At 36.6% G+C, this 22,565-nt stretch overlaps 1 protein-coding gene across 1 annotated transcript in view; it reads left to right on the top strand.

Moving 5' to 3' along the window:
- The window catches only part of LOC107697210 (hydroxyacyl-CoA dehydrogenase trifunctional multienzyme complex subunit beta), an 11,521-nt gene extending 1,753 nt beyond the window's left edge, over window positions 1–9,768 (top strand). Inside the window, exons 2-16 of the mRNA XM_016497908.1 lie at window positions 1,324–1,400; window positions 1,524–1,565; window positions 1,772–1,862; window positions 2,181–2,225; window positions 2,327–2,426; window positions 4,303–4,390; window positions 4,507–4,694; window positions 5,533–5,713; window positions 6,351–6,472; window positions 6,592–6,671; window positions 7,178–7,225; window positions 7,892–7,979; window positions 8,105–8,179; window positions 9,309–9,473; window positions 9,554–9,768. Coding sequence (XP_016353394.1) covers window positions 1,334–1,400; window positions 1,524–1,565; window positions 1,772–1,862; window positions 2,181–2,225; window positions 2,327–2,426; window positions 4,303–4,390; window positions 4,507–4,694; window positions 5,533–5,713; window positions 6,351–6,472; window positions 6,592–6,671; window positions 7,178–7,225; window positions 7,892–7,979; window positions 8,105–8,179; window positions 9,309–9,473; window positions 9,554–9,589 — 1,416 coding nt within the window. The 5' untranslated portion in view covers window positions 1,324–1,333 and the 3' untranslated portion in view covers window positions 9,590–9,768. The remainder of the gene's footprint in view (window positions 1–1,323; window positions 1,401–1,523; window positions 1,566–1,771; window positions 1,863–2,180; window positions 2,226–2,326; window positions 2,427–4,302; window positions 4,391–4,506; window positions 4,695–5,532; window positions 5,714–6,350; window positions 6,473–6,591; window positions 6,672–7,177; window positions 7,226–7,891; window positions 7,980–8,104; window positions 8,180–9,308; window positions 9,474–9,553) is intronic.
- Window positions 9,769–22,565: the final 12,797 nt, after the last annotated feature.

Below are 22,565 nucleotides of genomic sequence, written 5' to 3'. Positions count from 1 at the left end.
GGCCAATCACAACGCACTGGATAGCTGGCCAATCACAGCATACCTCGCTTTTCAGACCGATGAGCTTTGTAAAAATCGACGCGTTTCAAAAAGGCGAGGGATAGAGGAGAAACAATAATGTACAGTATGTGGAAAATAATGTTTTTTTAACTTTAAACCGCATAAACACATTTCATTACACCAAATACACAAAATAATGTTCTTTTTAGCAACATCATATGACCCCTTTAATGTCAAATATGGATAGCAGTTCGATAGCATTTGAAAACTTTAGCAACGCCTTTAAAATGTTTGAATGCCATGGCATTGATGCAGAATATCAAAGCAAGTGTCAATTATTTCAAAGAAATATTGTTTTAAATGATACAACAGTAGATATAATTGTGAAGATGAAGACAATCCAGTATTGTGTGACTGTTTGTTTGTGGTAAGTGGAGCATGTTGATCGTTAATGTGATGAAATACACATGTGCTTTCTATGCAAAGACACCTTCATACATCCACTGAAAATCACCAAAACACCAGCTGATTCAGAGACTTTGAGCAGCATTTGAGTGCAGATGGCACTTAGTTTTGATACATTATAGTTTTGATACACATTATACGATTATAAACATTTTAAAAGAGTTATTTGGCAATTGGAAGATGATTCAGTGATGGGTAATTGTTTTAAGTGTTCTTAGTTTGTTTTTGTTTTGTAAATTTGTGATGAAACCGATTGTATTGCTGCTCATTTTGTCCAGGAGACTCCTGTGAAAGAGATTTTTAATCTCGGAGAGGCTATCCTGGTTAAATAAAAGTAAAATAAATAAAATATTTTGTTACAAATGTTTAACAGTTAAAAATGTTTAACAGTTTTGAAGGCCATGTACATGATATTAAATATCTCATGCACTCCAGGTCAGAGTCAAATATAAATATATTTTATTATACAACAATTACATCACTGTGTGTTAACAGTACGTTCAGTAGGATAATAAAACATCCTTTTGTTATGCTTAACTCATTTCTGCCAAGTTTTTTCATTCATCTTTTTTTTATTTTTTTTGAATGAGAACTAAAATAATTAAACTATTCCTTTAGCTGTTACAAATATTAAATAGTAGCATGTCAAAAAACAAATGATGAGACCTATTTATTTTTGTTTTGTACATATGTGTGTGTGTGTGTATATATATATATAGAGAGAGAGAGAGAGAGCAAGCATAATTGTCTAATAAAGAGACTATTGTCATTATGGGATTATGAGTGCACCTGCTTTGTTAGACTGAAATGATTGGTAGTTTTGAATAATCATTCACACTTTTGGATTAACTCTTCCAGATAATCAAAGATGGCGTCTATGTTGTTGACTTCACTGAGGAGCAGCCCTTTGACATCTGTGCAGGCTGCTCAGTTCGGTAAGGCGTCTTGGGTCTCAGCAGAGCTAAATAACACTTCACGTTATGCAATGTGCACTAAACATTTAAAATAATTATCGATAATTAGAGCTGTATGAGTAACTGCGTTCTCTTTCTCTCCAGCTGCTCGTTCTCTCAGCACATCTGTTCATCTGCAAGCTCAAGGTAACATTTCAGGTGTAATGCTTACCAATAATCAGTCCAGTTACGATCTATTTTGCTATATTCTGCAAAAGTCCTCACACTAAATAAAAGAAATACAAAATTTAATGTTTATTTAGAGTAAAAAAAATTCACATTCCATTTTCACAATACAACTGTAAATATTTTTGTTGATCACCTTCTTTCTGTCGTGTTTTCTAATCACACAGCAAAGAGCAAAAAGACTCTAGCCACACCAGGAGTGAAGAACATCGTTCTAGTTGATGGCGTCCGAACTCCTTTCCTCCAGTCTGGCACCATGTAAGTGAGAATGTGTTTTGATTCAGATGAGCATGAAGTCAGAGATGTGGCCTGACAAGTTGCACACATTACTTACTGTATGTGAAATTCACATCATACTTTGTGAATTGAAATAAAAACGTTTAAATCATTTAAATAAAACAATAGTTTGTAAGGTGCAGAAAGGAATAGAATTAAATGAATAGTTCACCCAAAAATGAAAATATCCTGAAAATGTACTCTCAGGCCATACAAGATGTAGACGAGTTTGTTTCTTCATCAGATTTACTTTGCTGAAATCATTCTTTGTGTCTTTGCTCTCTCTGTCTTTGTTATTAGATACGCTAATTTGATGCCCCACGATCTGGCGAGAGCTGCATTACAGTATGTCACCACACTCACACAAATACATATAAAGATTCACTCATCACTATAAGTTTCAGGACTAACTGTCTGTCTGTTTTTTTTTTTTTTCTTCTCTTCAGAGGTCTGCTGAACAGAACCGGTCTCCCTAAAGATGCTGTTGATTATATTGTCTATGGAACTGTTATTCAGGAAGTGAAGACCAGTAATGTGGCCAGAGAGGTCAGTCTGTCCTCTGTCTAGTCTGTGATCATTTCTAAAATAGAATTTGGATGTTGAAGCTATTTTTAGTTACTGGCAGGTGAGTTTGATCAAGGTTGGAGCTAAACTCTGCAGGAAAGTGGACCTCGAGGGCCAGAGTTGAGAAGCCCTGTCCACAGAGCATCACTGCAGTGACCGTGTTTGTTTGTGAATTGGGTACAGCACATACTATGCATTCAAACAAAAAGCAAACTCATTCAGAGCATAAATTTAAAAAATGTAAATAAAAGGATTAAATATGTAAATATTTAAAAAGCGGCTTTACTATTCCTGCAATTTTTTTTTTCTGTCCTAATTTTTATTTATTTAATGTTTTATTTGCTAGGGACAGATACAATAAACATAGATGAAAATGTAAAAAACAATCATCCCATGCATGTACCATAATGCTTGTAGCCGAAGCTAATTTGCAACACTTGTCCAAGGAGTAGCTGCCACAGTGTTAGTTATTTTCACTCCAAGTCCCGCTCCACGCAGCACACAACTGCAATCCGGATTTCCAGCCGACTCGTCCCGCACTGCACACTGCAATGCGACCGAATCTATGCAGCAGTCCAAATCATCCCGAGAACGTTCCACCGTATCGCCAGCAGACAACATGCCAGATCCAAAAGGAACACCATTACTTCCACCCATCAGTCCCGTAGGATCCGGTCCAACCTGCCGGCATCGAAATCCATCCACTAACGTACCAACTTCAGGGCCCAGTCTCTCACAATCCACCTGGGCCACGTAATCACGCAGCAGAATCCGATCAGCAAACCGCAATCCGAGCTCCTCATCCCAGCAGCCCGAAGCTCCTGCCGATCCATCCACAAGTGAATCAACCCCCATTTCGCGGCCAAACTGCTCAAATGAACAATTAACGTTACCGCTCTGATTGTACAAAGGAGCCAAGGTGTGTGGGCCAGGATTAAGCTGTATATCTCCCGCCAACAGGATCAAAAGAGAGAAGTATATTGACACATGTAAATCGTCCATATTGATTAGACTGGATTTCAACTTGGCGTTTGCAGCATTACGTGCCAATTTGTATTTCAAGGTGGAACAATAAATAGCAAGCTGACCATGTCCAAAATAATTCAGTTGTTGCTCATTCACTTGTGGATCACCAAAAGCGAAAAAATATTGTTTATTCTTTTGCTTTTTTGCGGCCAAAATTCCAGATACCATTAATCCTGAGGTGGCTTCTGACGAGAGAGCGTGTGTGTGTGTGTGTGTGTGTGTGTGTGTGTGTGTGTGTGTGTGTGTGTGTATGCATCAAACCCATGACCATATTTAATTACATAAATTATGTGCATTATTTCGTATAGGATATATATTTATTTTATTTTTTATAAATATATATTTTATTTTTCCTGTGTAATTTTATGTTTGTGACAAACTATTATACTACAAGCTATTACAGCTTTTAGAAATATTTGTAATTGGTTTTTATTTTTATATTTTCCAGTTTGCATTTTAATTTTAGTTACGTTTTAGTAATTTTTTGTGTTTTTGTTATTTTTATTAGTATTTTTTTAATTATTGTAGGTTTTATTTTTATTTGAGATTGTTATTTTAGTGCATACAATTAAATTAAATGAAAATAATAAATAAAAATAAGAAAAAAGTTTTATATATATATATATATATATATTATTTGATTTCAGTTAACTTTTATTTCAAGTAACTGAATTTTTTAAAATTGTTTTAGTTTAGTTAACTATAATAACTCTGGTCCCATCATCAGCGAAAGACCATTTCTTAGAAACGTTACATTTGCTGCTTGGTTTCTGATCATAAAATTAGTTTGGATGTTCATTTAGAAATAATTATTTTTAATGTTTTCTTGTAGGCGGCTCTTGGTGCTGGATTCTCAGATAAGACTCCTGCTCACACAGTGACTATGGCGTGTATTTCCTCCAACCAAGCGATGACCACAGGTACTGACACACCTTTTGGTGATGGTAGATTGTAATTGAATTAAAACTGAACCTGAAGGCAGGTTACAGAAGATTGTTAAATGGACTGAACTATTGATTGTTAATTTGTTTTCTAGCTGTCGGTTTGATCGCAGCTGGTCAATGTGATGCCGTCATCGCCGGTGGAGTCGAGTTTATGTCTGACGTTCCCATTCGTCACAGCCGCAAGATGAGGAAGACGATGCTGTCACTCAACAAAGCAAAAACCCTCGGGGCTCGACTCTCTCTGCTGGGCTCCATCCGCCTCGCTCACCTCGCACCTGAGGTACTACATTACCCATAATACACCTCACATATTACCCCCAGCACACCTCAGTTTGAATGTCTAGGTACCCAAATCACAGAATACAAATTCCCCATAGTGTATTTGTCACTCCAAATTACATTATTAAAGCCATCTTTGTGCAAAGGGACCCACATCATATTTAGAAACAGAATATTTTGGAGAAAGAGAGAACACCCTGCCGAGGTATGCAACATCATATCAATTATGCATTTTGTTTCTACATTGTAAAAATAATAATAATAATAATAAAAAATCTACTTTCAAATTTATATTATATTATTAATATTTTATTATTACAAATATATTTTAAATGTTTTTAGATAATAACAATATTGTTGTTATTTATTATTATTATTACTATTATTTACAAAGATAATTAGCAAACAGCTGGAAATTATACAGGAGACATCTATAACATCTAATAGTTATAGCTATAAAAAGCATAAACACTTTATATATATCAGCATCTTTTTTATATATATATAAAATACAAATACAAAAATAGCTGGAAATTATACCAGAAGCAACCATACATTTTAAACAGCTATAAATTTATAAACATTTTTGCTGGAAAATCTGACATACAGTATATGACACAACATTACTGATTTTTTGTAATTCTCAACCCATTCTTACTGCTATCAAGACGAATGTCTGATCAGATATTATAGCCCTTTATTACATCTGATTTATAAAATGTCATATATCACTAGAACATCTATATTTCAGTGTTTTAGTCTGTCGAAATACAGTCTGTATGGTATTGTTGGGTTCACTTCTTTAAAGCTCTTAAATGTCTCTCTGCACGTGTGTGTAGCTGCCAGCTGTGGCTGAGTTCTCCACAGCCGAAACAATGGGTCACTCCGCGGACCGTCTGGCGGCTGCATTCGGTGTGTCGCGTTTAGAGCAGGATGAATTTGCTCTGCGATCTCACATGCTCGCAAAGAAAGCTCAAGACAGTGGGCTGCTCAGTGATGTCATCAGCTTTAAAGTGCCAGGTGAACAATTAACACAACTACAGCAGCACTTGCCACAACATTTCAGCCTCTGCCAGAAAGACAATTCGGACCATTTTTCTTTATCTTTATTTTTATATCTTACAATTTGGAATTTCATCTCAAAAAATTTTTTTCTCGAAATTCAGACTTTATTTTTTTCAGAATTGTGATTTTATATCTAACATTAATAGTTTAGAGTTTATATTTCACAATTCTGACTGAAAAAAATACATATTTGTGGGAAAAAGGCAGAATACTCTTTTTTTTCCTTTTTGTTTTTTTTTTACATGAGTTAACTTTTTGTTTTTTTTTTCTGCCACGGAAAAAAAAAAAATAAAATAAATACATGAGTTAACTTTTTGTTTTTTTTTTCTGCCACGGAAAAAAATAAAATAAAATAAAAAATATATGTGTGTGTGTGTGTGTGTGTGTGTGTATATAATTGCGACTTGTCATCTCACAATTCAGATTTTTTTTTTTTTTCTGAAAAAAAGCAGAATTTCCTTCTCGCAATTCTAAGTTTAGATTGCATAATTCTGTTTTCATAAAAAATTAAATTATTGGGACCATTCTTATCAGAAGATTTTTGAGCAGTTCAGATTGTTGTTTAAATGTTGTGAGGATGTGTTTGTCACAGGGAAGGATATTGTGTCTAAAGACAATGGGATCCGTCCTTCCACCATGGAACAGATGGCCAAACTGAAACCCGCCTTCATCAAGCCTCACGGCACAGTGACGGCCGCAAACTCCTCCTTCCTGGTCAGTTCATCTGAGTTTCTGGTTTAATCCAACTTGCTTTTACCAGCCCTTTAATTTAAGGGATATCTGTCAGATTTGTCATGAGCTCTTTCTCTTTGTGTGTGTGTTTGTTCACTCAGACTGATGGAGCGTCTGCAGTTTTGATCATGTCAGAGGAGAAAGCTCTTGCTATGGGTTACAAGCCTAAAGCGTATCTCAGGTACAAAACAAAAATAATGCCTTACATTAAAAAACTACCAGACGCAGCATCTCACTGACAACATCATCTGTGTTTTCCTAAACAATTTAGCTGATCTGTCAAAACTTACCCATGAATCAAATGTATTTATTGAGTTTAAACTGCATAAATGGCTCAGAAATACTATCTGAAAACCAAATATGTGTTCAGAAACGTGTGTGAAAGTGTATAATTTTCTGTAACGTCAGTGTTTATTCTTTTAAGGGAAATCAAATTGTTGAAATTGTTATAGGATAAAGTATTTTAACATTGAAAAGAGATGCAATTTACTTTTAAGTAAATGTAATTGTTGAATAATTTGAAATTATAGTGAAGTCTTTCCATTTTCCTGTTAATCAAGCTCAGTTTCCTGCAGCTGTAGGTGTCATGTGTTTATAGTGTCCCATTACAGCAGACAGACATCATTTCTTCAGCACACAGCGGCTCATGCTGCTGTTGATATTATGTCTGTGTGTTTTTACCTTCAGAGATTTTGTGTACGTGTCTCAAGACCCAAAAGACCAGCTGCTTCTCGGGTGAGTTCCTGCCTCCTTTATTCTCTCTTTCTCTTTCAGGCCTGTGAGGTTTTGTGCTGTGGGTTTTGTTATTGCTGTGGTTTTGTTGTGTTGTGGCGTGTGAGTGAGTTTCTGACTGACATTCATATAGGCTGCAAAAAAATGACTCTTTGGTTTAGATTTATTTTCTGTTCTCTTTTTATATGCTACAGCTTCTTTATCTCCTTTGATATAAAGATAGAGATTCTTAATAGAGACAGACTAATAATCAGTTAAGTGAGTATATTGTACCAATATTGACACTGTTATACTTTTAATTTTACTTTGGTTCTTGCACATCATGTTAAAAGATGAAGTAATTTATTCAGTGAATTGCTTGCATACATTAATCAGATTTGTACATACTGCTGTTCAAAAGTTTAGGGTTGGTAAAATTTCACTATAAAAATAAAAAAATATTGCAATTTAAAATATCTTTTTTTATTTTAATATATTATAAAATGTAATTTATTCCTGTGATGTAAAGCTGAATTTTCAGCATCATTACTCCAGTCTTCAGTCACATGATCCTTCAGAAATCATTCTAATATTTGCTGCTTAAGAAACATTTCTTATTATTATCAATGTTGAAAATGTCTGTCTCTGTCATGTCACACACACTCATGTGTTGGTTGTTTTCTCTCTCAGGCCGACCTACGCCACACCAAAGGTCCTGGAGAAGAGCGGTCTGACCTTGAACGACATCGATGTGTTTGAGTTCCATGAGGCTTTTGCTGTAAGCATCACCTTCCAGTTTTCCACTGATACTGCGTTAAAAATCTTATGCAGAACACTTACTACATTTAGGAGTGATTGTGTGTGCAAAGACTTTAGTTGTCTGCTTTATTTATTTTTTTACAGGGTCAGATCATGGCAAACCTGAAGGCAATGGAATCTGACTGGTTCGCCCAAACATATATGGGCAGAAAAACTAAGGTATGTGCGTGTTTACTCTAGGGGGTGTGAAATAGTACTTGAAGACCCAGAGGTTGTGTGTTCAAAAACCCAGGAGGGCTTGATTCATGATTCTCCATAGTGCCCTTGAGCAAGATGCTAAACCTCAGGATACTCCAAGGGGATTTGAGCGATAATAAATATACTAGATGTCCCATTGGGTAAGAAATCATCAACTAAACAAAGCATAATTACAAAAACTAGGTTTTAATGAAGAAAATATGAGTTGCATTTGCCATACAAAACTCACCATTTATAAAGCATTGATTTATTATTGCTAAAGGTGACAACAACAAAAAAAACGCCTATATATTTGCTGAATGAAATCCAATACTTGTTTCTAATTCTAATTAGAAACAAGTATTGTTCTAATTTCCAAGTTCTAATTTCCAAAAATAGGGTCTGTTTTGCTGGAGCATGTCACACTTTCACATAAAATATGATGCATTTCATAGCATTTTTGCCTTCGACAACCATTTGTAAGGTGAAGAAGTCTTGTATTAACCAGAAAAACTGCCACAAACACATGATTCCTGTCTTCCTCTGAATCTGTATGAATGATTCTGAAGACATTATTTTATGCTTATCCTGATTTTTAAGGATATATATAATTATGGGCAGCGACTGAAGAAAATGCAAACATGGCCCAGATGTTGTCTGCTACATCTGTGGGTGTTTTACTACATCCAAACAGCAACAGAAAATTGCAGATTTTGTGGGGGGAAAAAAAGCTTATTTATTTATAAATGTGTTTATGTGAAGTTACTTGACATTAAATGGAGTATTTGAACATATTTTCCACTTTGCAGATTGTAAGTTACATGAAACATTTTGAATACTTTTAAATTGTGTTTATTTGAATTTTGAATTTAATGCAATCATTTTGAAAAGCATTTGACTGCTCTTGTTATTTTGATGAGTGATCAATATATCATTTGAAAAAAAAAATATTAGGCCATTTTTGGAAATGAGCAGAATTTTTTTTTTTCACAATGTAAGGCTGTGAAATAATTGGTTGAAAATCTTGCTTCTGTCTATTGATGAGCAATAGCAATGTTGAAGATATCGATGATAATGAAAGCTCGTGTACACTGTTTCTCTGTTTTCTCAGGTTGGTGCTCCTCCGATGGAGAAGTTTAACTCATGGGGAGGTTCTCTGTCTCTTGGACATCCGTTTGCGGCCACCGGCTGTAGACTGGTGACCACCGTCGCCCACAGACTGCAGAAGGAGGGTGGTCAGTACGGCTTGGTGGCAGCGTGTGCTGCTGGAGGACAGGTGTGTGACTGTACAAAACCAACAAAGCATTTGCACACGTGGAAATATCCTCATAACACTCTCTTGTATGTGTGTTGCAGGGTCATGCTATGGTGATCGAAGCTTATCCTCAGTAACCTTCGTACTTCCACAGACTGTAACACATTGCACACGCACACAAATGGATTCTGTAAATACTAACGTGCCGTAATGCCTTGAAATGTTCATGATCTATTCATTATCTGGAGGTTCTTGATTTTGAAATGATGCTTGAGACATGGATGTAAATGTTAACGTAGCTTTACTTGAGAAGGTGTTAAAGGAACACTCCACTATTTTTTATCATTTTCCAACTCCCCTAGAGTTAAACAGTTGAGTTTTATCGTTTTCGAATCCATTCAGCCGATCTCCGGGTCTGGCGGTAGCACTTTTAGCTGTAGCTTAGCATAGATCATTGAATCTGATTAGACCGTTAGCATCTCGCTCAAAAATGACCAAAGAGTTTCGATATTTTTCCTATTTAAAACTTGACTCTTCTGTAGTTACATCGTGTACTAAGACCGACGGAAAATGAAAAGTTGCGATTTTCTAGGCCGATATGGCTAGGAACTATACTCTCATTCTGGCGTAATAATCAAGGAACTTTGCTGCCAATGATATTACGCAGTGCCTGAAAATAGGCTTGATCGGCCGAATGGATTCGAAAACGGTAGAACTCAACTGTTTAACTCTAGGGGAGCTGGAAAATGAGCCTATTTTCAAAAATAGCGGAGTGTTCCTTTAAGGAAAAGATCAGAAGATGCTCTACAAGTTAAATATATTTTGTCTGCTAAATATAGCACTTAAAACAGGCCAGATAGATTCTTACACATATTGGAGAAGGGTACAATTCACATTTGATTTAGAAATCTATAGTTCTAGATTTTTTTGTCCTAATTCTAAGCATTCTAATCTCCAGATAATGCTTCATTTTATCTATGAAGTTTAACAGCTGGATCTCCTCTCATTGATTTTGTGTCATCGTACAGCAATATTAGCTGTTGTTTAGTTCTTAAGGATTGGATTGTAAGATTGACTGATTCTGTATTAACCATAAATACAAAGGTAATGCACTTACACATACATGTGCCTCAGATTCAAGCAGGAGAACCTCTGGAGAACTCTGTGATCGCCTTCTCCGTTTTCTAGCAGTTTGTACAAATAAACATGATTTGAAATCGCCAGTTATGCTCGTTTTTCATAAATTCTATGAAATGCCTTTTGTCATACATTGTTTTTCCTTAGTTTCTTGGTAATAATTTATGGTATAATTCCACAAAATCGGAGCTTTTTCCATTTTGAATAAGTGATTTTATTAAAAAAAAGTTTAATAATAAGTCAGTTTATTCAAAATGTTATCTTTTTTTTTCTTTACATTTTTTGGGACACACCTTTCCCCTAAAGTCTTTTTTAGTACAATTTTTGTTTTTATTATACCCTTGTAATATAGCTATTTACATATACGAACTTTATATGATGCTACACAGCTCTGTATTTTGTATTTTTAGTTCTATTTTTGAGGCACTTTTTCTACATGAATATAAAATAATACATAGTATTTTTGATTAGTAATGTTACTGTAATGAAACGAGGTAATAACGTAGCCCTCAGTCATAAGCATAATAAAAGGCGCTCCAGCGACGGTTGCCTCATATTAGCGCAGCGTTACGTCACGTGCAGCGTAAGTTTTGCGCACATTCATAAGCGGAGCGCTGTTTACCGAATGTGTAATTGTATTCATATTAAGCACCCACAGGATGATCCTGCTCCGCCGAGAATCCCTTGGTGTGTAAGTAGCAGCGTTTCAACTCCTCAGAAGATGAACTACAAATATCGCCGTTGGACTGAAGCGCAACGGCGTCACGATCCCATGTGAACCGTTTCATCCCGCCCGCCTTCACGACGCAAGTTGTTTTCCCTCAAATTGCTCGTTTGCCATCATTTCACATTCCGTAAAATGTCGGCATCATTAAATTATTTTTAAACGAATTCATTCCAATATTCTTCCAAACAAGCGTCACGCCTCTAGCCTACTTCTATATTTGCGTATTAATGTTGTTATTTGTGCAGAAAAGTTTTTTTGGAGCGCTTCAGAGAGTGAGGTGGAGAGAAAAAATAAATAAAATGTAAATAGCGGTTGCGTGTCGTTTTTGTTGTTTTAACCTTCAAACGTCGTGAACCCGCGAGACGGGCGCCGCAGCGCGCGCTTTGATCAGCCGCGCGCCTTTTATGCCGTTTGACTGGAGAATGCGCGCGGTGCTGTCGGTACAAATCTGCCTCACGCTCCTCACCCCGTCAAACGGAGAGATGGAGGTGAAAGAGAGAGAGAGAGAGAGAGAGAGAGAGACAGGTGGAGGGAGACACTTTAATCTCGTCCTTCTGCTCGCGCTCGCACCTGCAGAGGAGCGCGTGCGGTCCCCGCGCCCGGTTACCGGCTGCCGCTGCGAGGCCAAAACAACAAACACAGGCTGTGAAGAAAATATTATAACATTTTAAAAGCCTCCCGCTCAGGCTCTTGGGAACCGAAGGTAATTGTTTATATAGGATAAATCTGTATTCCAAACTTCGTTTTGGGGGAATTTCCCGTTAGTTAACTGACAGAGAATATAAAGAAAATTGTTAAGCGCAGATGTTGATTTTGTAGTTGCATGGCTCACTTTCTCAATATTTTGTTTGCATTTGTTTTGGGAGGGTTTCAACAAAAAGTACCGTAGTTTTCTGTCAAGTAACTTGGAGTCGACTACGATGTAAACAAACACCAACTCAACTCAATTTTTAGTTATAAAGCACTTTCAAAACCATTAAAATGGACCAAGGTGCTGTCCATGAGTAAAAATAATACTAAAATACATGCAAACATAAAATAACAACAATACATAACATCAAGAAAAACATGCAGCCAATCCCTCACAATTCTCCGACCTAATTAAACGCTGAAAGCTTGATAAAATAAGTAGGTCTTCAAGTCCTTTTTAAAAATGTCCATGCTAGCCGAGGATTTTATAGAAAATGGTAACACCAAGATACATGAAAGTATAAAAGAGTAATTTTACAGACCAGTATATATATATATTCACAGCCTGGCTACAGTGTGTGAATTATTCAGTGACCTTTGACTCTTTCAAGTCATTTTAAGTGTTTTTTCCCAGTCATTCCTTGAGGTTTGTCTCACGCAACCCAATGAGCCTTTTGGCGCTTCTAGTACAATTATTTTTGTTCAAGACAAGTTTTTATGACATTGTGAAAGTTGTTGCTAATTCTAACAGAAATACTTCACTGCATTTATTGTTGTTATAATAACCTGCTGATAACCTCCTATAATGTTATTATAACCTACTATAATAACCTGTTATTATAACCTAACACTTTCTGCAAGATTTTATTTTTTTTAGTACATTTTTTTGTTTGTTTTTAGCACACACTTGATTTTAATATAACTTTTGTGGTTACTGAAACATTTGAAAATTATGTGTGTGTGTGTGTATATATATATATATATATATATATATATATATAGCCTATATGGTATATATATGCTATTTATGTGTATTGTTTGCAAAAAGATGTTTAGTTTTAACACCCACCAACTTGTTTTGACTTTCTTAGCAGGGATTTGAGTCTTAAATGGACGGGTCTTTTGTTTAACAAGATCAGTTAGTGTGTACTCAGATCAGTTTGTTATCCTAATCAGTTTTTTATTACACTTAAATGAGGATATGAATCCAAGATCAGCACTTTCTTTCACACTCAACTCGCTCACTTGGTTTATTTGTATCTTCCCAGACTATTAGTACAAGATCAGCTCCTTATTGTCAACATAATTATTATAACTAGGCAGTAAAAAAAAATTTGTGGGGGCGGGTTTGTTTAGAAGCAATGTTTGGATTTAGATTTTCTGTTCAAATCTGCACCGAAAATTTCCACAGATTCAGTTTACTGTTCAGATTTCACCTATAAGCTTCACTAGGCTCAACCTGGATACTGATGAACTTCCTATAGTCGTTAAAAATCTATTTTTGCTGTTTCTGACAGCATTTACAGTACTATTATCATATTAATATTGTTTATACCAATTTACAAAATCTGTGACATGTACTGCGTCTCATGCAGATTTATTTGCAGTCAATGTGCATTTTATCCAGAAGTAGTCGGTTTCTATGTTTGACATACCACGGTGTTTTGCGCATTGTTTCGTTTTGCTCTTACTTTGGAACTTCCTGTCTTTGGCATGTTTGCCTTAAACCCCCCAGAGAGGGAATAAACGATTTTTTTCCCCGACTCTAATTTGTGAATAGCATCGATCGCGGCTGGCAGGAGATATGCCGGTGGATTCATACAGAGCGAAGGATTTATTTCATTTTTAACAGGGCGCTGACACAATTCTCATTACCGGACAAAAATCATTAGCAGCTCCACAGCTACATTCAGACAAATCGAGTAACTGTTAATTTTTGCCATGGGATCCGTGTGTGTGTGTGTGAGAGAGAGAGAGAGCGAGAGAGAGAGAAAGTGAAAAGGGGGAGTTGGATCTGGTGTGAAAAAAAATATAATAAATTAAAATGGACGACATGAATTGAGCGCCGAATGTCAGACACTGTCAACAAGATGGCTCTCTGTCACAGGGAGAATTTGAGACATTAACAGCTTCTGTCATTCTGCTGACAAAATGGTAGCAGAGATTTCCCAGGGTGCCGAGATGACTGCTGGCGTTTGTCAACAAGCCGCTGTCAGCGCGGAGAGAGAGAAAGAGCGAGCGGGAGAGAGAAGGCATACACAGTGTCACTGACAGCTTCCACACCAACATCCCATGAGTCCTAGCCACCCAGAAAGAGTGCGAGGGGAGAAAGACAAGAACGGATGAAGGAGGAGAAGAGGGAGAGATAGATGGATGGATGGATAGAAGGAGGGGTGCAGGTCTCTGGTGCACCTTTCATATAAAATTGCAGGAGGAAAATGAGCTGTCACTCCAATTCCCAGGATGCTTTGCTGTTTAGCATAAGTGCGCTGTGTGGGCTGCTGTCGGACAGACTGACTCAGAGAGATAATTAACTAAAGCTGCAGTTTTCCTCCTCTCCTCTCCCTCCCTCTGCCAGACGCCTTCTCCAGCGCTCATCTGCATTTTTGCCAGAGGCGAGTGGTTAGCACAGGAGCCGGGTGGAGAGAGGGTAAGAAGCCAATTAGTCAGGTGGATGGATGAATGATTGACAGCAGGCTGCTACCTGAGTCCCACTCTACATTAATGCCACTGTGCTCGGCTCGGCCTCAAACGCGCTCCTGTTCCTGTGCATGCGCGGGCCCGAGATCGTCCTGCGCCGCCGTGGCTTTGTGCGCTTCCCGTCCTGTCTGCCTTGCTCTCATTGAAACCCTTTGTGGCGAGTCCGAGTCTTCTTTTGTACCTTCCCCTCTCTCCTCCGCCCTCGATGGAGAGCGAAACGGCGTCGTGGCTACTTTAAGCATTTCCCCGAATCTGTTTGTAGGCATCGTTTAGGATGCCAAGGGCTGTATAACAATCACGTGTGTGTGTATGGTTTGCGCCTGTGATCTCATGACCGGTTCACCGCAATGAGATGTCTCTCAACAGTTTGAACTCTTAAATAATAATTCTTATTCTTTAATAGGTCAGATGTAATCTTTTGGTCTGAATTCACGTCGAGATTGAATCCTGGTGCGAGCGTAAACTTTCACTGAACCGCAGACATCCTGCGGAGTTCGGTGAGATATGATAAATCATATTGTGTCTATGGCTCTACCCTTCCCAAAGATCATTTCAGCCACATCTGTGTCAGACAACTCCAGTCTGGTTAGAATGAAAATAAAAGATCTGTATAGGCTCTTAGAAAAAAGGTACAAAATCTAGTATATTTAAGTACTAATATGTACACTTCAGGTAATACTGTGTACCTTGAAGATACTTATATACACCCTGTAGCGGTAAAAAAAAAAAAAAAAAAAGAGTACAAAAGTGTATATTTTGAAAAGATACCATCCCAGTGACAGCTTTTGTACCTTTTGTGTGTAGGAACTGGCACAAATGAAAACAACAGTCCATGTAATAGGTTGTGCTGTCTTAAGGCCCTATGCCACGTCGTATTTTTGGCTTTTTAAATAGCTGCATTTATTTTACATGCAACCATATGATCTGTTAATCGGATTAATTAGTAATCAGATTAATGACTCAATCGGATTGAAAAGCCTTCATTTAAACGATCCAACTGAGCACGATCCAAGTTAAATTTCAATCGGATTTAAAGGGGCAGTGTAGACCTGAAATAATCCAATCAATAAGAAAAAAAAAAAAGCATGTAAATGCTTGAATCTGACTATTTTCTCAATCGGATTAAAAAAAAACTTGCACACATGCACAGTAATGTGTATGTTTATATGCAATTTACATCTTACGAACATGTGTATATTCATTTACTTCTTACATAAAACGAGCTGGTTGGCAGAGTAGACTAAATATTTATAAAAAATGTGATAAAAAAAGCTCTTCTGACATATATGACAGTTTTCTTTAAAGATATGTCATCCGGTGACATTATTACGGTGGCTTTCTCCAGTACTGAACGCGGCGGCAAGGCGCCGCACATGCGCTGAGTTTTGTTCAGAATGCATGTAATGCCCATGTAAATTAATATTTGAAATGGATTGCAAAGTTTAGGGTTCATATAAACAGAAATTTCAGAATCTGAAATTTAGATTGGATTAATTCGTATTGATGAAAATGAGTGCATGTAAACATACCTAATAGTGGATTTGATGAATGATTGACTGTACAGTAAATCCCATGTTTTCATTCGCATTATATTAAATATGGTGTCTACCTGAGGATTGATTTGTAACCCAGGTCTGATGGATGTGCAGAAACAATTGCGATTAAAAGTAATAGGTTTTAATTTGGGCTTGATTAATTTATCAAAATACATGTTTAATTTCCACTTTCTGTCATTTTTTAATTAGTTTATGATATTGTGTTAGATGAAAACTAAAAAAGGCCCATGTGGTATTATTAGCTTCCGCAATTTCCGTGAATCTACAGTGCATGCAATTTGTCTCACTTGGACAAATTGTTTTTGTATATAGTTTATATTTCTATTTGTCTTTCTCAGATGTCATTCAAATGCAGTGTAAATGCAAACATGGAAGTCAGTGCATGATGAAATGACTTTCTTCTGTTAAACATCCCATTCGGATTTGATTTATAAATAGGCAACCATATAAAAAAGGGTTTTTCTCTGTAATTTCCTGCTAAAAATGGTTTGTGTGTTTATGTATCGTTCAGTTGCGAAATCATACAGCAGAATACTAGTTGTAGTGTGAAATTGATTAAATGCATTAACAAAGTCAATATTTAATCAATCATATGCGTTAATGCATTAACTTTGACAGCCCTAGTTTTGATCGATAAATGTGTTACATAATGCACACCATGTTTTCAAACAAGACATAAGCATCCCTTCTGAATGTGAAGATTCTCACAAAAATGAGGCAATTACTTCAAAAGAGCATTTTTGCTGAGCACAGTGAAGCGTGTCAGCAGAACTGACAGAGCGCAGGTCCGTGTGAGGTCTGGTTCAAAATGGCTGTCAGACAGGGAGACCCAGCGTTTAGTGTCTGTTTATAGACATTAAGCTAGTGAACGGAGGGAGGAGTGCGGATACTACACCTTAAGGGCATTTTTCCCTCTGGCATTTTACTGGCTGTGGCGTCATACTGCTAGCCGCATCAAAACACCGGCAGCCTCTGTGAGCTGACAAGATGAAGGGAACATTGAGAGGGCCGGCGTGTTTGGTGAGAGAGCATCACCAGCACAGGAGACACTCAAAGCTGCAATACTGCACTGGGCTGCTGGCAGACAGGCCATCGACTGACTTCGGAGCTCTAAAAAGTATTTTTATGTGCAAAAAGTATTTTTATATGCAATTGTGAGTGTCAGTTTTTAGAGGTATGATTCAGATTTGAATAAATGAAGCGCTAGGTATGAGGGAGAGAAATCCCCTATAGAATAGGCGTGTGCAGTCATGACCTTTGACCCTAACAGACCGTCTGATGTTATGTATTTTATAAAATGACAACATTTCACAAATTACTAAAAATATAAATAAATTTAAAATTAAACTATAAAATAAAAACTACAGTAGTATCTCAGTGATGCTAAAAAAACATAATTACATCATTTCTAGGAGTCAAATGCATAGATTTTTATCATTCCACCAGAAAACATCAAGTTTCCAGGCTTACTGAATAAGAACTATTCCAGAGGTTTGTAACTGATTAATATTATATGCATTTAATTTATTTAGTTGTTTAAGAAAATCATGTATGTCAATTTATCTCTTGCAGTAATCATCCCTCATCTTTTTCTGTTCTGGAAACCAAAATGTGATGAAACAAGCTAAGCAGGAAGCGCTGCACATTTGAGCTGGAAGGTACAGTTTGGTCTGATTTTCTTGATTCGTTTTGATTTCAGAATAAGTTTTCTTCATTTCACCAACTTCTTTTTTAAAAGAAGGAAAGTTGGGGAAATGAAGAAAACATACTGATAGATTTAGCTATTTTTAAAAAAACAAACAAAAAGTTATGTCTGTTTTTTATAGCTCAAATAAGGCTAAAAGAGCAACAACTGCTTTTTTATTTCAGCACTCAGTTGAATAAAATATGCTAAAAGAAGACTGTGAATGCAAGCGGTTCACTGACAAGGTGATAAGAGACTGAATTTTCTTATTTATTATTTTACCTGTAATATAATCTGCAAAACAAGATCTGCCCCAGACGTACGCATATTTAGATGTTGCTTTCCACAGGCTTCTCTTATCATGTTGTCACTGAATTCCTTGATTCCACTGTCTTATTAGAGCTTATTCATTGTGAAAACGCATAAAAATGTTTAGGCATGTTTCTCTTTTTTAAAAAGCCAAATCTTTATTTTCATATATAAATGAATGGGTTACTACCTGTGTTTGTTAGTTTGTTTGAAATTCATACTATATTTAGCAGTGATGCATTAAATTGAACAACGGTGACAGTAAAGACATTTATAATGTTACAAAAGATTTTTTATTTAAAATAATTACTGTTCCTTTGAACTTTCTATTCATCAAAGAATCCTGAAAAAAAGTATCGCAGTTTGCACAAAAGTATTAAGTAGCACAACTGTTTTCAACACTGATAATAAGAAATGTTTCTTAAGCAGCAAATCAGCATATTAGAATGATTTCTGCAGGATCATGTGACACTGAAGACTGGAGTAATGATGCTGAAAATTCAGCTTTGATCACAGGAATAAATTACATTTTAAAATATATTCAAATTGAAAATGATTATTTTTAATTGTAATAATATTTTTACAATATTACTGATTTTACTGTATTTGTGATCAAATAAATGCAGCCTTCAAAATCATTTAATAAATCCTATCCTACCTCAAACTTTTGAACAATAGTGTATATCTGATTTTTATTTGTATTTTTTTACCCATGTGAAAAAATGTGATTTTTGGGATTTTTGGGAACACTGTTATATGAGTATAAATTTGAATGTTTTTAGCAACAGAAGTACAAGGCCAGTAAGAAAGAACAGGATGTTGTTTGTTGCTGAATATGTTATGAGGCCAGTATTTGGAGTAGCCAACTAAAAGTAACCATGCTACTCTCTTAACTACATTTGTTTAGCAGCATGACAATAGCTCACCTGTTTTCAAAACAGCTTTTTTAGAAACAAGCTATTTTTAGTAGTGATGTCACCTCCCTGTCCCCATTGTACTATTGGGTGTATCACCAAATACTAGTATAGGCTTTTTACCTCTGTAACTAGGTAACCCCTCAGGACGAGATGTCAGCATCACTGTTTTATTCATGTTTTGTAGCTTTGGATTTACCACCAGAACTTTACGTGCACTAGCATTTGTCTGCTGCCGATATATTGCAAGAGGGCAATTGACATGCAGCTTTCAGAAATGCCTTATTATAGTAAAATATTATTAAAATGTGTGTTTTTGCAATAATAAACGTGACCTGGAACATGCAATTAAAACCTCTTAAACTCTGCGGACCCGGATACGGCATCTAGTGGCATCAAACAAAGTAAATTGCAGAGAGTTGGGCCTAATAGAACCTGAATTACAGATTTTCAAAAAAATAATTAGTTTTAAATCTCCAAAAGCGCCTATGTTTTTTTTGTGTTTATAGTAATATTTGAAAAATATATAATGTTATTTATAAAGAATTACACTCATATTTTGTAGTTCAAAGGGTTTTCTTTACAATTAAACAATTTTTTTTCATTTCCTCCATTGTATGTGTGCAGGGTAAACATTTGAAGTTGAGTATGTTAAATTTAGGCAAAAATACCAAAAAACGTCCTGAGCTTAAGTGGTTTTAAGCAAACAGTCATACATAATGGTGCATTTCTACTCTTAAGGATGGATTGCATTTAAACCAACTGTACACCGTACCAGACTTCAAAAGTTTTTAAGCAAACTCAGATGCACCCAAGTTCAGAAAACCGCTTGCACATCAAACCAAATGATCTGACCTCAAGTCCTTAAGCTCTAGTGTGAAATCATCCTCAAAGTAGCTTCCCCAGCACTGCTTGAGATGATTTTATGTGTGAACTGCCGGTTGGTTGTGGTTTATGTTGTACATACGGTATCTGTCAGTAAATGGGAGTTTGAGCCCCGGTGAAGGCGATACAGTCACAAGAGCTGAGAGCTGTGAAAGCCTCCATTGGGACACGTGCGCGCACATGCACATGCTGAGCTGGGACACGGACACCTGCTCAATAACGAGGGAAAGGGAGGAGAGGATGGAGCGATGGTGGATAGACTAAATCCTTTTTTCCATCATTACCTCAGTCCCGGCCCAGCGATGGCTTCTCTTCAGAACACTCTCTGCCTTCTGCTTGTTTAATTAGTCTCAGAGCTGCTCTCTGTCTCGCTCACTTCTCCACTTCTCCACTCCTGTAACCTTGCCGTACTCTGTTAAGTCAAAACCCTTCCTATGTTCCCCACATTTTCTCAATTTCCCTGTCTCCCTTAAGAAGTCACATTATACAGTCAGATCCAAAAGTCTGAGACCATGTTGAAAATCAGGGATTTTTTTTTTTGTACGAACCTGGAAATAAACAGATTCAGGATTTCAAATCCTAAGATTTTAAACAAAGAAAAGTTATGACAAAATTAGAGAAACAGTATTTAAGATTGACTACTTTTTAGATAGAAATGTAAGTAAATGTAAGTGTCATTGGTCATGTGACTCGAGCTGGACAGATGTTTTCCTTTGAAGCTCAAGATGCTCTTTGGAACGTCTCAAATCATGCTGGAGAACATGATCATTTTTGGAAAGTCAAAAATGTTTCAAAATATTTTTTTCAGTTAAATTAACATACTGATGATAATATAATTTGCAATCATTTATTGATTGTTTTAACAAACGGAAAATAAAAGCATTTTCACACTTCACTGTATAACAAACATGCATTTGTTAAAGAAACTAAAATTTGTAAACTTTTTCCCCCTTTTTGTTTTTATCTATCTATCTGTCTATCTATCTATCTATCTATCTATCTATCTATCTATCTATCTATTTTGCCAACGCATCCTTACAGAAAAAACAATGACTGAAAATAATTAGGTGCCAGAAGTAGCAGTATTAAAAATAATAACAATCTCTCTCTCTGTCTCTCTCTGTGTCCCTGTGGTTCTGACCCGTCCGTACCCTCTGTTGAGACGGTTCTGTTCAGTCGGAGCATCGTCTGCTCCGGGCCGTCTGACCATTGACCCCTCCACCTCACTCCACCATCTCTCGAGTTCATCCCTCCATCCGCTGTCATCGCTCTTCACAGCCTTTGTTTTCTCGCTGTCAGAAATGAATAATTTTGAAAGTGTTTTGAGCTGTTTTTAATATCTGATGTTTTTAGCATATTATTAGTGCCTGCCGCACAGAGCAAGTGCAGAATGTGAATTTAAATGAGTTTAAAATCTGATCTGAGATCCTGTTTACTGTCGAGCTAAAACATTTAGCGCCTGTGTTCGCTCCGGCACTGTGAGGAAAGTTTGGGTAAATTGTTTAATGTGCAGGGCTGGAGGGAAAAGATCGCGAGCAGAGCGAAAAGCAAACAGAGAGACAGAGCTGCACTCCTTCAGTCTGTCTGTCTCTCCTCTCTGTTCTCTGTGTGATAGAGTTCACGCTGACAGCCTGACACCACTCATCTGTCTCCTGAGAGTCAATCATTCCAGACAGGTACCATTACTCAAACACACACACACACACACACCAGCCAGAACGTGCACATGAACACACAACAAACAGGAAAGTCACTCTTTAGCATCCCTCACAATCAAAAACAACACCTTGCATCTATGTTACACACACACATGTGTAAATGATCACATCACACATCTGACACATCTCAGATGTAAATAATGCGATTCCCTTCACAAATTCATGAACACCATTTTATCAAATGAATCTTTTTAGTTGCTCTGTGAATGATTCTTGATTTATATGCAGGCTGCTTTGTTAACAAAATAAATTAGTTGAAATCATGATCATTTATTTTTCCTCTGACTGTATTAATGAAAGTTTCTTCACAACGGCAGAAGTGTCTCCCAAGTCTCCTATAATGCAGATCAGATCTCAAGAAGATGAATTTGGGCCTTGTTCATCTTTGAATTAGGATTCTGATGACTTCCCTGCGAATCGTTATCGCACCGATTTGGTATGTTTTATTTTTGCTTATGCTGTTCAGTTTTGTTGTAGCTGTTAAGAAGTACAGTGTCATGATGAAATAGTATCAGTTCAGATTAATTTGATTAATATAACGCATTCTACAATACAAATGGCTTCAAAGCAGCTTTACAGTAAATATTAGTGTGAACAAATGTCCTCTATTTTTAATTAAGCAGCAGATGATCAGTGGTTTTATGTTGCATTGAGGGAGTTTTAGTTTTATGCTTCTCAAAGGGTCATTGTAAACAGGTGAGCAACTGAATCCCTTCACAGAGGGCCCTTTCACTTATATATGTATTACCTGGGATTTAAACTCAGCAGGAAATGTTTGTTTCTACCATGCACC

The sequence above is a fragment of the Sinocyclocheilus anshuiensis genome, unplaced genomic scaffold (assembly GCF_001515605.1).
Source record: "Sinocyclocheilus anshuiensis isolate Anshui unplaced genomic scaffold, SAMN03320099.WGS_v1.1 scaffold38, whole genome shotgun sequence".
Classification (NCBI taxonomy): domain Eukaryota; kingdom Metazoa; phylum Chordata; class Actinopteri; order Cypriniformes; family Cyprinidae; genus Sinocyclocheilus; species Sinocyclocheilus anshuiensis.
Note: the sequence above shows the minus strand (reverse complement) of the source record. Positions and strands in the feature narration are given on the sequence as shown.